Source organism: Muscardinus avellanarius (assembly GCF_963383645.1).
Source record: "Muscardinus avellanarius genome assembly, chromosome: 21".
Taxonomy (NCBI): domain Eukaryota; kingdom Metazoa; phylum Chordata; class Mammalia; order Rodentia; family Gliridae; genus Muscardinus; species Muscardinus avellanarius.
Window position 1 is genome coordinate 550,038 of NC_137807.1, and position 14,179 is coordinate 564,216.

The following is a 14,179-nucleotide window of genomic DNA, read 5'->3' on the forward strand; positions in this document are numbered from 1 at the left end:
CAAGTAATGGAATTACAAGCGTGCACCACCACACCCAGATTAGTTTTCTTTTGCAATTTTTACTGTTCGCAAAACAGTCATTTTGCAAAAATTACTGTTTCACAATAAATGAGTTTTTTTCTTTTTCTTTTCTTTTCTTTTTCTTCTTTTCTTGGTACTGGGATGGAATGGAAGGGTATTCTACCTCTGAACCATATCCCCAGCCCTATTTTACTTGGTTTGTGGTATTGGTGATGGAACCCAGGGGCATTCTGCCTCCAAGCCACACACCCCCCCCCTCCCAGCCCTTCAATTTTTTTTTTATCTGGAAACAGGGTCTCGCTAAGTTGCTGAGAGCCTCACTAAATTGCTGAGGCTGGCCTCGAACCTGCGATCCTCCTGTCTCGTCCTCCCAAGTACTGGATTCACAGTTGTGTGCCGCCGTGCCCTGCAAGAGCAGGTCATTTTTGACGGTTCTGTCCCCTGGTCATAAATGATTAAATGAATAAAATGGCTTTCCTTTACAAAGACTTTATTCCACCCTTGCCGTTGTGATTTTCTGAAAGCACGGCCCGGGCGAGATGGGTCTGGCAGGCCTGGTAGGGACAGGTGCGGCGAAAGATGTTCCTCTCCGGTTTCCAAATTTCTGCTCCCCTCGGCGTCCACGGGAGAGCGGCAGGCTGAGCGCTGGGCGGCGGCGCCCCCCGCTGGCCAAACTCGGGAACTGCAGGGCAGAGGCCGCACAGCGGCTCCTCTGCTGGGAACTAAACCTGGGCGTTTGGGATGGAGAGGCCATGGGCGGGCTCCTGGGGTTCCCTCTGGGAATCCAGACGGGTTTGTTGGGTTTTTTTAAGCTCGAAGGAAGTGGGATCCACTTCCTCAGATGCCGGGTCTGATTCCTGGCATGAGCGGGTTATTCCTGTTAAGAGATTTGGCCAAGACTTTTTTTTTTTTTTTTTTTTTTTTGGTGGTACTGGGGGTGGGACCCAGAGGCTTTCTACCTCCGGGCTATACTCCCAGACCTTTTTTATATTTCATTTGGAAACAGGGTCTCACTGAGTTGCTGAGAGCCTCACTAAGTAGCTGAGGCTGGCTTCGAACCCGCGCGATCCTCCTGTCTCTGCCTCCCAAGCGCGGGGATGACAAGCGTGCGCCACCACGCCCGGCCTTTTATTTTTTATTTCTGAAACAGGGTCTCACTGAGTTGCAAAGGGCCTCGCTAAGTAGCTGAGGCTGCCCGTGAACCGCGATCCTCCTGCCTCAGCCTCCCAGGTCCTGGGATTACAAGCGTGCGCCGCCACGCCCGGCTGACTTTATTTATTTGGAAACAGGGTCTCACTGGGTTTCTAAGAGCCTCGCTAAGTTGCCAAGGCTGGCTTGGACCTGCGATCCTCTGGTCTCAGCCTCCCAAGTACCACGACGACAAGTGTGCACCACCCCGCCTAGCTGGTTCCTTGGGTTTAATGTGGAGGCTTTTTACAACTACATCCCAGCCCCATTGAAGCCCAGCTCCAACGCATACTTTTGATTTTACTTTTATAGTAAAAGCGATAATCTGGTCAGGCGTGGCGGTGCACACCTGTAATCCCAGTACTTGGAGGCTGAGACAGGAGGATCGCGATTCACGGACAGCCTCAGCTACTTAGCGAGGCCCTTTGCAACTCAGTGAGATCCTACTTCAAAATAAAGAATAAAGCCGGGCGTGGTGGCGCACGCTTGTCATCCCCGCGCTTGGGAGGCGGAGACAGGAGGATCGCACAGGTTCGAAGCCAGCCGCGCTGGCGTAAGAGACCCTGTTTCAAAAATATAAAAATAGGTCTGGGAGCGTAGCCCGGAGGTAGAAGGGCTTCCAGGAACCCCAGTACCACCAAAAAAATAAAGAAAGAAAGAATAAAAAATAGGGCTTGGGGGTATAGCCTGGAGGTAGAATGCCCCTGGGTTTTATCCCCAAAACTGGGGGAAAAAAAGTTTTGACTTCATTTGACTAGTCTGGGTTTAAAGAATGAGCTGTAAGCCGCGTTTTTCTTTCTTTTTCTTTTTTTTTTGCAGTACTGGGGATGGAACCCAGGGGCATTCGACCTCCCAGCTACACCCCCTGCCCTATTTTTTATTCTTTATTTTGAAACCGGGTCTCACTGAGTTGCAGAGGGCCTCACTAAGCAGCTGAGGCTGTCCGCGAACCGCGATCCTCCTGTCTCAGCCTCCCCAATGCTGGGATGACAAGCGTGCGCCACCACGCCCGGCTTGTTTTTGTTTTTGTTTTTTGATACCTGCAGCCCAACACATTCCTCATGGATCTAGGCTCCCTGCTCTCTGTCCGGAATTAAAATCAGCATGGTCTCTCGTCTCTGCCCACTGGTTTCGCCTTGAGGACAGCCTGGGCTTCCTGTCCTGGGGCCTGTATCCATTGGGAAGCCATGACTCATCCCCCAGGCCTGGCCTGCTCACACCTCCGTTCCAGGAGCCCCGCCATCCGCCCTTCTTTGTCCTTCTCCTCTCTCCTGTCTATTTCTGTCCTTTGTGACATACCCTGGCCCCCAGCTAGGTCACAAAGGTATTAGCACACCCTGCCCTGTAATTCCACAGGCTCCGGTGCCTCCGTCCAAAGCCACACAGGGGAAGCCAGTGCGGTGGCGCAGGCCAGTCAGCCCAGGACTTGGGAGGCTGAGACAGGAGGGTCTCAGGTTCGAGGATAGCGTCAGCAATTTCGTGAGGCCCTCAGTAACTTAGTGAGACCCTGTTGCAAAATAAAAAATAAAATCGGGCTGGGGGTGAAACTCAGAGGTAGAATGTACTGGGTTCAATCCCCAGTACCACAGACAAAAACGAGAGAGAGAGGGAGGAAGAGAAAGACAGAGCGAGACCGAGAGTGAGACGGAGTCTTTATCCTAAGACAAGGAGCCACCATGTGAAAGTACAGACTTTGAGCTGGGCATGGTGGCATATTCTCGTAATCCCAGTACTTTATAGGCTGGGAGAAGAGGATCCCAGGTTCGCAGACAGCCTCAGCAACTTACTGAGGCCATAGCGACTTAGAGAGACCCTGTTTCAAAATAAAAAATACAACAGTGAGCCGGGAGAGGTGTGCATGCTTATAATGGTGCTGGTACCTGGGAGGCTGAGAAAGGAGGGCCGCAGGTTGAGGACAGCCTCAACAAGTAGTGGGACTCTCGTTAACCTAGGGAGACACTGTTTCAAAATAAGAATAAATAGGGCCGGGGGGTATCTCAGAGGTAGAATTCCCCAGGTTCAACCCCCAGAACCACAATAAAATAAAATTAAAATTAAAAATATGACAGGGGTACAGCTCAGAGGCCAAAAGCCCAGGTTCAAACCCCAGCACCCAACAAATAATTAATGCAAATATAGGTACTGAACTAAGATGATTTGGGATTGAACCAGTGTCAGATTGTCTTTTTGCTAAGAAAAGTCCTGACTTCATCTGAGGACCAATGACTGATACAGTTCACCTCACGGTAGTGAGATTTTTTTTTTTTTTTTTTTTTTTTTGCGGGTCTGGGGATGGAACCCAGGGCCATTCTACCTCTGAGCTACACCCAGCCCTATTTTTTATTCTTTATTTTGAAACAGGGTCTCACTGAGCTGCAAAGGGCCTCACTGTGTGGCTGAGGCTGGCTGTGAACCACCATCCTCCTGTCTCAGCCTCCCGGAGGCTGGGATGACAAGCCTGCGCCACCACGCCTGGCTATACTTGGTTTCTTTGTTTTGGGAGATTTTAGTTTTGGTCATTTTTTTGTTTGTTTGTTTGGTGTGTGTGTGTGTGTGTGTGTGTGTGTGTGTGTGTGTGTGTGATACTGGAGATTGAACTCAAGGGCATTCTACCTCTGAGCTACATACCCAGCCAGACTTTATGTTTTATTTGGAAACAGGGTCTTGCTAGGCTGATGAGTCCCACCAAGTAGCTGAGGCTATCCTTGAACCTGCGATCCTCCTGTCTCAGCCTCCCAGGTACCAGGATGACAAGCGTGCGCCGCCGCGCCTGGCTGGTCGTCACTCTTGGGAAGGGGCCTTGCTCCTGGCAGCTCTGGACAGTGGCCAGAGACCCCACTCCACTTCCTTGTGCACAGGACACCGGCTCCTGCCCAAACATAGGCATGATCGGGCCCCAACGTCCCCAGAGCTGGGGCCGGGAAGGAGCTGGAGGGCGGCCGGCTCTGCTGCCGGGTGTGAGCTGTTGAAAGGCCCTTCACACAGTGACCCCAGGTCGATGGCTGAGGAGCCGGCGGCGTGGTTTTCTACAGCCCGGGCCGGCGTGAGGGACCAGCCCGGGCTGGCGGGGTGCCACGTCCTTCAGCCCGGGGCGGCGGGCAGGGCCGGTGGGCAGCAGCTGTTGCTGGAATCCAGGCCTCAGCTAGGAACAATGTCCCAGGAATGCCGGGCACGCCAGCGGGACGCGGAGCCGGGCAGCGGCAGGACAGCCGTAACAATGGCATCCCGCCCCCACCCAGGCAGAGCAGGTGACCCGCAGCTAAAAATACTAAAGAAAAAGCCACCGGCGGCCTCTGCCTGCCCGGGCTGGGATGCCTTTGCCCCGGGCTGGCAGGGGTGGGAGCGAGGGCTCCCCGGGGGTACCAGAGCGAGGACCCGCCTGGACAGGGAGGCCTGGCACCCTGGGCTCGCATCCCGGGCCGCCCGGCGCCCACGGTGGGGTTGCTCTTCTCTGAACCTCCATCTCCTGGAAAATGGGTTCTGCATCAACGCCCGCCTCACAGTGCTGTTGGAGGAATTAAATAAGACCGTGGGTAGCCCGGCGTGGTGGGGCACGCTTGTAAATCTAGACTGTGAGGCTAAATCAGAGAGGATGGCTGCAACCTAGCACGTTTCTAAATAAAAGAATAAAATAGGGCTGCGGGTGTAGCTCGGAGGTAGAATGCCTCTGGGTTCTATCCTCAGTACTGAAAGAAGAAAGAAAAAGAAGGAAAGGAAGGAAGGAAGGAAGGAAGGAAGGAAGGAAGGAAGGAAGGAAGGAAGGAAGGAAGGAGTGTATCACTAAATTGCTGAGGCTGGCCGGGCGTGGCGGCGCACGCTTGTAATCCCAGCATCCGGGAAGCTGAGACCAGAGGATCGCGGTTCGCGGACAGTCTCAGCTACTTAGTGAGACCCTCCGTAACTCAGTGAGACCCTGTTTCAAAGTAAAGAATATAAAAAAAATAAGGCTGGAGTTGTGGCCTAGAGGTAGAATGCCCCTGGGTACCACAAAAAATAATAAATACCCAGTACCACAAAAATAATCCCCAGTACCACAAAAATAATAAATCCCCAGTACCACAAAAATAATAAATAAATAAATAAATAAATAAATAAATAAGCAAGCTGAGGCTGGCCTTCGGACCTGCCATCCTCCATCCTCCATCCTCCTGTTTCTGCCTCCCAAGCACTGGGAGTTACAGGCGCGTGCCACCACTGTGACCAACTCACAAGAATTCTTGGAAGGAATGACCACTATCTGCGCACCTGACAAGGAAACCAAGGCACCAAGGCTCTCTTGGCCTTGGGACACGGCAGGCGGCGGCTCAGCCACCATCTCCGCAGGTCACCGCGCGCTCAGCCCACTCGCTGGCTCGGCCAGGCTCCCGCTGGCACCTGGGGGCCCTGACAGGAAGAGATAGGCCGTATCACTTGGTGACAGGGTCTGTCCCCCACGCCTCGGGCCGCCAGGACGCGGCGGCCTTTGTTGTGTGGGAGAGCGCTGACCTCACCAACTCCTTACAGGGCATCCGGCCGCCAGGCCAGCCGACGCTGCCACCTTCCCAAGGGCACCGCAGAGACCCCGCGAGGATCATGGTTCATGGCCAGCTGGCCTCAGCTACTTAGCGAGGCCCTCGGCAACTCAGTGAGACCCCGTTTCCAAATAAAGAATAAAAAATAGGGCTGGGGGTGGAGCTCAGAGGTAGATGCCCCTGGGTTCCATCCCTGGTACTAAAAAAAAAAAAGCTGCGGAGGTGGCGCACGTCTATAATCCCAGGACTCGGGAGGCTGAGACAGGAGGATCATGCAGATTGGAAGCCAGCCTCCACTGGCTTGAGACCATTTCCAAATCATATATATAATAGGTCTGGGAGTGTAGCCCAGAGGTAGAAGGCCCCTCGGTTCCATCCCCAGGACCACTAAAAAAATGAAATAAGTAGCCGGTCATGGTGGTGCCTGCTTGAAATCCCAGCACTCGGGAGGCTGAGACAGGAGATCGCACAGGTTCGAAGCCAGCCTCAGCTACTTAGTGAGGCTCTCAGCAACTTAGTGAGACCCTGTTTCCACATAAAATATAAAATAGGTCTGGGAGTATAGTCTGGACGTAAAAAAGCCTGGGTTCCACCCCAGTACCACAAAAATAAATAAATAAATAAAAAGTAAAATAGGGCTGGGGGTGCAGCTCAGAAATAGAATGCCCCTGGATTCAGTCCCCAGCAACACACACACACACACACACACACACACACACACACACACATTCATACACAAGAATTCCCCTAGTGAGACTGGTTTAAAACCATTACAAAGCTGGGCGCGGCGGTGCACACTCGTAATCCCAGCACCTGGGAGGTTGCGACCAGATGATCACGGTCCATAGACAGCCTCAGCTACTTAGCCAGGCCCTCTGCCAGTGGACAGGCAGAGCCTGCTCCCCCCGTGGCCATGGCCTGGCCGCTGTCTCTTTAACCTTGAACACGTTTCTGGGTCTCATGTGTCACCGGCCGGCGGCAGCGGCGACCTGACTTCAGAGGAACGGCATGGGGTGGGTGGGGGGACCCAGGTGGCCTCCGCCTCACCTACCACGGCCAAAAGTGGTCATGGAGTTATTTTTAAACGCAGGGAGGAAGTATTTATTGTTCCTGGGCTGGGGAGAGCTGAGCTGGAGTATTTATTGTTCCTTCCCGGAGCCTCCTGTGAACCATGGTGAGTGGCCTCGGCCCCGCGAGGAGACGATGCTAGCTCGGGATGGCCGTCAGGAAGGGAATGCCATCTATGAGCCGGGGACCAAAGCAGAGGGGGAGAGAGACAGCTCCGAGGCCCGCAGCCTCCCCACACCTCGTGGAGAAAGCGGGGCGCCCTTGTATGCAACAGAGAATCCCCAGCCAGCCAGGTGTGGTGGCGCACGCCTGTAATCCCAGTCCTTGGGAGGCTGAGGCAGGAGGATTGGAGGTTGGAGGATAGCCTCAGCTAATTAGGGAGGATCCCTACAACTCAATGAGAGCCTGTTTCAAAATAAAGAATGAAAAATAGGGCTGGGGGGTGTAGCTCAGAGATAGAATGCCCCTGGGTTCCATCCCCAGTTCTCAAAAAAAAAAAAAAGAAAGAAAGAAAAAGAAAAGAAAAGATAAAAAGAAGCCCCAATCAATGCCCCGAGAGGCCACGGATAACAGCGGCTCCCAGGGACTCGCAGAAACCCCAGGGCTGGCTTCTTTATGGCTCGTTTGCTGACCTCTGGAGGGATCAATAACTCCCCGGCTCGCAAAGTGGGATTGAACGCTTCTAAGGATCAAATTGTAATTCTTTTCTCTTGCTCAGGCAGCTGGGGGAAAGAATCTTTTATAATTTTTTTGTTTTTACCTTTCGAACTTGCAAATTTAAAACCTCTCCTCCTGGGCTGTGTGGAGAGGTGCCCCCTCCCGGAGCGGGCAGCCCCCCAGCTCGGGGTCGGTGGTTAGGGCCCCAGGCTGCAGCCGGGAGGCCTGGGTTCTGCTCTGGCTCGGCCTTTCCGCGGCTGTGTGACCCTGGGCAACTGATTTGACCTCTCTGAGCCTCAGTAACTTCTAACAGCCTCCACCTGAGAGTAACTGTAAGACTGATACGAAATGAGGCCCGAGAGGTACGTAGGTGTCTGCGATTATTTAAGGTCAGCGGGGTTGGGGGCCGGGCATAGAGGCGCACACCTGTAATCCTAGCACTGGGGAGGCTGAGGCTGGAGGATCCAGGTTCGTGGCCAGCCTCAGCTATTTAGTGAGGCCCTCTGCAACTCAGTGAGGCCCTGTTTCAAAATAAAGCATAAAAATAGAGCTGGGGGTGTAGCTCAGAGGTAGAATGCCCCGGGTTCCATCCCCAGACCCGCAAAATAAAGTCAGAGGGAGGTGGAGCGGGGGAAGAGGTAAGGGGGCGTCCACAGGGCCTAGAGGAAGAGGAGGGCCAGGCGCAGGTGCTCGCGTCCTGGAGGTCACTTCGCCTGACTGTGTCACGACTTGGCGCAGGCCTCCTGGTCCCTGCACTGCATCGCCAAGCTTGAGCCAGGCGCCAGAGGGGACGCCTGCCGGGCAGCCAGCGCTGGGGCCCTCGGGCTCCGCTCCACGGGGCTCAGCTAGTCTCGGTTAGGCTCGGCTGGGCTCGGTTCAGCTGGTCCGGCAGGGTTAGGCCCAGCTCCAGCTGGCAGAGGTCCCTGGGCGCCATCCGGCTCTCAGGACGCCCCCTCCCTCAGTGGCGCCTTCTGAGATGGGAGCCCCGCATCCCGGCCCTGCCTCCCGCCCTCTGCCCACCCGGGGCCGGGCTGACCCGTCTGACCTCCGCCTCTCCCCCAGGCACCCAAGAAGGCCAAGAAGAGGACGGAGGGGGCCAACTCCAACGTCTTCTCCATGTTCGAGCAAACGCAGATCCAGGAGTTTAAGGAGGTGGGTGGACGGGCCGCCAACACCCGACCTCTGCTTACGGGCCTTCTCCTTCTGTCCACCTGCCTATCTGTCTACCTGTCTGTCTGTCTACCTGCCTATCTGTCTACCTGTCTGCCTACCTGTCTGTCTACCTATCTACCTATCTATCTATCTACCATATATATTTTTTAAACTTATTTATTATCATTTTGGTACTAGGGGTTGAATCCAGAGGCACTCTACCTCCAAGCTATATCTTACTTACTGAGGCCCTCTGCAACTTAGTAAGACCCTGTTTCAAAATACAGAATAAAATATCAGGCTGGGGGTGTAGCTCAGAGGTAGAACGCCTCTAGGTCGCATCCCTAGCACCATAAAAAAGGGAGTTCTAGCCGGGCGTGGTGGCGCACGCTTGTAATCCCCGCGCTTGGGAGGCTGAGACAGGAGGATCGCGCAGGTTCAAAGCCAGCCTCAGCTACTTAGTGAGGCTCTTGGCACCTTAGTGAGACCCTGTTTCCAAATAAAATAGAAAATAGGTCTGGGAGTATAGCCCGGAAGTAGAAAGCCCCTGGGTTCCACCCCCAGTACCACCAAAAAAAAAAAAAAAAAAAAAGGGGAGTTCTCTAACAACTTTTGCTGGTTAGTAAACTAAAACATAACATATTCCTTATTGGGAAAATATATACTACACACACATATATATATATATATATATTTTTTTTTCCTTAGGTACTAGGAATTGAACTCAGGAGGAGTCTACTTCCTAGCTACACCCCAGCCCTACTCTTTTTATTTTGGTGGTGGTGGTGGTGGTGGTGGTGGTGGTGGTGGTGGTGGTGGTGGTGGTGGTGTGTGTGTGTGTGTGTGTGTGTGTGTGTGTGTGTGTGTGTGTGTGGTGCTGGGGATGGAACCCAGAGTCACTCTACCTTTGAGCTACACCCCCAGCACAATTTTTTTTTTTTTTGCACTACTGGGGATGGAACCCAGGGGCATTCTACTTCTGAGCGTCACCCCCCAGTCCTATTTTTTATTCTTTACTTTGAAACAGGGTCTCACTGAGTTGCAAAGGGCCTCACTAAGTAGCTGAGGCTGGCTTTGTTTGGGGTTTTTTTTGTTTGTTTGTTTGTTTGGTTGGTTGGTTGGTTGGTTTTGGTGGTACTGGGGGTGGAACCCAGAGGCTTTCTACCTCCGGGCTATACTCCCAGACCTATTTTATATTTTATTTAGAAACAGGGTCTCAGTGAGTTGCAAAGGACCTCACTAAGTAGCTGAGGCTGGCTTCGAACCCGCGCGATCCTCCTGTCTCCGCCTCCCTAGCGCGGGGATGACAAGCGTGCGCCACGCCGGCCTCATCAAAGTCTTTTTAAGTTAGATGTACAATTCAGAAGTTTGTAACACAGTCTCAAAGTCTTCAAACATCTCTCCTCTAACTTGGAGACACTTTCTTCTCCCCAGAAGAAACCCCCCCCCATGAGCTGTCTCCCGGCCCGGCCTCTGCTCACCCGCCCCGTAGCCCTGTCTCTTGGGGACACTTCACAGAAACAGAATGGGGCGCTCCGCGGCCTTTTGTGTCTGGTTTTTCTCCCTACATATCTTGCCCTGATGTTCTGCCATGTTGTGGCTTGTGTCCAAATTTTCTTCTTTTTTGTGGCTGAATAGTATTCCACTGTGGAGGGACCCTATTTTGCTCATCTGCTCATCTGTTGGGTCTCTTATGAAGAACACTGCTAGGCATCTTGGTGCCCAGTTTCTGTGCGGACTCGGTTTCTATCCCGAGCGTGTGTCCCTAACCAGAGCTGGTGTTGGCCGGGCCGCTCGGGCTCCTCCTCGCGTCTCTGGCTCAGCCTCCATGCCCCCCGCAGGCCTTCACGATCATGGACCAGAACAGGGACGGCTTCATCGACAAGAACGACCTGCGAGACACGTTCGCCGCCCTCGGTAAGGCGCCGGTTCTGGCCCACGAGTTGCAGAGGGAGGGCCTTGCTAAGTGGCGGAGGCCGGCCTCGAACCCGCGCCTCCTGCCTCGGCCTCCCCAGGGCCGGGATGACGAGCGTGCCCACCACGCCGGCCTCCCCGTTTCTCATCATCCCTCGGCCAGATCTTTGGAGTCGCAGACGCCAGGCCCCGCCGCCCGGCTCTGACCTCCCGTGCGTTTCTGCTCCAGGGCGCGTCAACGTGAAAAATGAGGAAATCGACGAGATGATCAAGGAGGCACCGGGCGCCATCAACTTCACCGTGTTCCTCACCATGTTCGGAGAGAAGCTGAAGGGTGAGCGCACGCCGAGCCTCTCCCCAGGCAGGCAGGGTCGGGAGCGTGCGCGGGAGGCTGAGGCAGGAGGACCCGGGTTCGCGGACAGCTTCGGCCACTTAGCGAGGCCCTGGGCCATTCAGTGAGACCCCAGCATTCGGGAGGCTGAGACCGGAGGATCGCGGTTCACGGACAGCCTCAGCTATTTAGTGAGGCCCTGGGCAACTCGGTGAGACTCTTTCCAAATAAATTATGAAATAGGGCTGCAGGTGTAGCCCGGAGGTAGAAAAGCCCCTGGGTTCTACCCCCCCAGTACTACCAAAAACAATAAATAAATAAATAAATAAATAAATAAATAAATAAATAGACTAAAAGCCGGGCATGGTGGCGCACACTTGTAATCCCAGCATTCTGGAGACTGAGACCAGAGGATCGCGGTTCCTGGCCAGCCTCAGCTACTTAGCGAGGCCCTCCGCAACTTAGACCCTGCTTCAAAAATAAAGAATAAAAAATAGGGCAGGGGATGTAGCTCAGAGGTCGATTGCCCCTGGGTTCCATCCCCAGGCCCGCCAAAAAAAAAATTTTTTTAATTAAAAAAATAAAGACACTAAAAAATAGGGCTGGGGGTGTAGCTCAGAGGTAGAGGGTTTCCAGGAACCCCAGTACCACCACCAAAAAAGAAAAAATAGGGCTGGGGGTGTAGCTCGGAGGTCGAATGCCCCTGGGTTCCAGCCCTAGCACTACCCTGCAACAGAAGAGAGGTAGGCGGGATCCTCTCCTGGGGAGGGTCCTGCTGGCCCCCGCCTTGGGGGGCTCTGGGCCACCTGCAGCGCCGAGCCCCCTCCATTCCGTTCCAGGCGCGGACCCCGAGGAGACCATCCTCAACGCATTCAAGGTGTTCGACCCCGAGGGCAAAGGGGTGCTGAAGGCCGACTAGTGAGTGGGCGCTTGTGGGGGGGCCCCTTCCCGCCGCCCGCCGCCCGCCGCCCGCTGACCGCCGCCTCCTCCCTCCCCTGCAGCGTGCGCGAGATGCTGACCACGCAGGCCGAGCGCTTCTCCCAGGAGGAGGTAACCATGGCAACCCTGGTCCAGCGCGCGCACCGCGCCTGCGCGGACCGAGGCGCCGCCCACCCCGGCCAGCAGGGGGCGCCAAGGGCCGCCGCTCATTTGCCAAAGGCGGGCCGCGATGTTTCTGACCTTAGGAACTTCAATGGGTCTATTGAAAATACCCCGGTGTAGCTTCTTAGGCCTGTGTTCTTCGTCGAGTTCCATATTTTGTTTTGTTTTATTTTGTTTTGTTTGCGGTGCTGGGGATGGAAGCTAGGGGCATGCAACCTCCGAGCTACACCCCAGCCGTGTGTGTGTGTGTGTGTGTGTGTGTGTGTGTGTGTGTGTGTGTGTGTTACTGGGGTTCCTGGAAACCCTTCTACCTCCAGGCTACACTCCCAGACCTATTTTTTTGTATTTTTATTTGGAAACAGGGTCTCCTAAGCCAGCGCGGCTGGCTTCGAACCTGCGCCATCCTCCTGTCTCGGCCTCCCAAGCGCGGGGATGACAAGCGTGCCCACCACGCCCGGCTCCGATTTTTTTAGTCTTTATTTTGAAACAGGGTCTCACTGAGTTGCAGAGGACCTCACTAAGTAGCCGAGGCTGGCCGGGAACTGCGATCCTTCTGTCTCAGCCTCCCGAATGCTGGGATGACAAGCAGGTGCCACCACGCCCGGCTAGGCCTCTTTTTTTGTTTTTTTTTTTTAAATTGAGTTCCACGATTTGTTTTTTTTGTTTTGTTTTGGTTTTTTGTGTTTTGTTTTGTTTTGTTTTGTTTTGTTTTGCAGTGCTGAGGATCAAACCCATGGCATTCTACCATTGAGCTACACCCCAGCCCGATTTTTTTTATTCTTTATTAATGGAAATAGAGTCTCGCTAAGTTGTTGAGGGCCTCACTAAGTAACTGAGGCTGGCCATGACCCCATGATCCTGTCTCGGCCTCCCAAGTACTGGGATTACAAACGTGGGCCGGCACTCTGGGCTGATCTTATTAAATACTGTGTGTACAAGCCAGGCATGGTGGCGCACACCTGTAATCCCAGTACTTGGTCCTAGTACTTGGGAGGCTGAGACAGGAGGGTCACAGGTTGGAGACCAGCCTCGGCCACAGAGGGAGACGCTCATCTCCCTGTTTCCACCAAAAGAAAAGAAAAAAGGGGGTTGGGGGTGTAGCTCAGGGATAGAATGCCCCGGGTTGGATCCCCTGTCTGTCTGTCTGTCTGTCTGTCTCTCTCTCTCTCTCACACACACACACACACACACACACACCCCTAGATTTCTAGTTTCCCTCAAGCAATCTGACCTCCTCGCCCGAGCGCCCAGGGTCGCTTGGCCCTGAGCGGTTGCTGCCCTGCTGACGGACCAGGCATCTGCCTTTAGCCACAGTCCCCACCAGACCCCTCGCCCACCCGCCCGACTGCACACTTGAGTCTGGGACCCCCGCTCCCCGTTGCAGGGCCGCCTCCCGCAACATCCCTGCAGGACGCCTACTTGGGGGGCCTTGGGGTCAGCGCCCGGGGAAGGAGGACCAGGGGCAGGTGCGTGCGGAGGGGCCCTGGGGGTCGAGCTGGGCACCGCGGCCAGGCCTTTGCGCCCCCACTCTGGGCCGGGCTGCGGGGTGCCCAGGACAGCACGAGCCTGGGAGAGGTGGTCTCCACCTCACACCCAGCTCCCAGGGGCCCCTCAGCCTGCGCCCGGCCCCCTCAGCGCGTCTTGCTGCTTGTTCGCAGATTGACCAGATGTTCATAGCCTTTCCTCCAGATGTGACGGGCAATCTGGACTACAAGAACCTGGTGCACATCATTACCCACGGGGAAGAGAAGGACTGAGGCGGCCGGCCGCCCCGGGCCCGCGCAGCCCCTCCCCGGCCCACTGCGCTCACCCACCGCCATCTTTACCACAGCCTGGGTGCCCTTGATACCCACGGCCACATGGCCTGCAGACAGAGAGCCGCCCACACGGGGGCAGCGTGTCCAAATAGATGGAAATGTGTCAGGGGCCACGCTCAATAAACACGTTTATTGGTTGTGCATCTGGTGGTGATGCCCTCTTTCTTATTCTTTATTTGAAACAGGGTCTCACTGAGTTGCAGAGGGCCTCGCTAAGTAGCTGAGGCTGGCCTTAAGTCTTGGATCCTCCAGTCTCAGACTCCCAAGTACTGGGATGACAAGTACGTGCCACCACGCCCGGTTGACCCTGGGTTTGAGTGACCAAAGTCCTGGTTGAAGCACCTGGGTTCACTGTACCCACAAAAGTCATGAGAAGGAACCCCCAGGGCTTCAGGCACAGCTGTATCCAGCAGCCCAGA

General features: G+C 54.6%; 1 protein-coding gene across 2 annotated transcripts; it reads left to right on the forward strand.

Annotated features, from left to right (window-relative positions):
* Positions 1-8,510: 8,510 nt before the first annotated feature.
* Positions 8,511-13,700, forward strand: MYL2 (myosin light chain 2; the record flags this gene model as incomplete). Of its 2 annotated transcripts, XM_080717479.1 has the most annotated exons (6): positions 8,511-8,597; positions 10,439-10,514; positions 10,741-10,845; positions 11,682-11,760; positions 11,844-11,892; positions 13,602-13,700. In XM_080717479.1, the coding sequence occupies exons 1-6, from the start codon at positions 8,562-8,564 to the stop codon at positions 13,698-13,700; spliced, it is 444 nt and encodes a 147-aa protein (XP_080573605.1). In that variant the 5' UTR covers positions 8,511-8,561. The 2 variants fall into 2 exon arrangements, with proteins under 2 accessions (XP_080573605.1, XP_080573606.1); XM_080717480.1 differs by lacking the exon at positions 10,439-10,514 and having other exon boundaries at positions 8,514-8,597; positions 10,698-10,845.
* Positions 13,701-14,179: the final 479 nt, after the last annotated feature.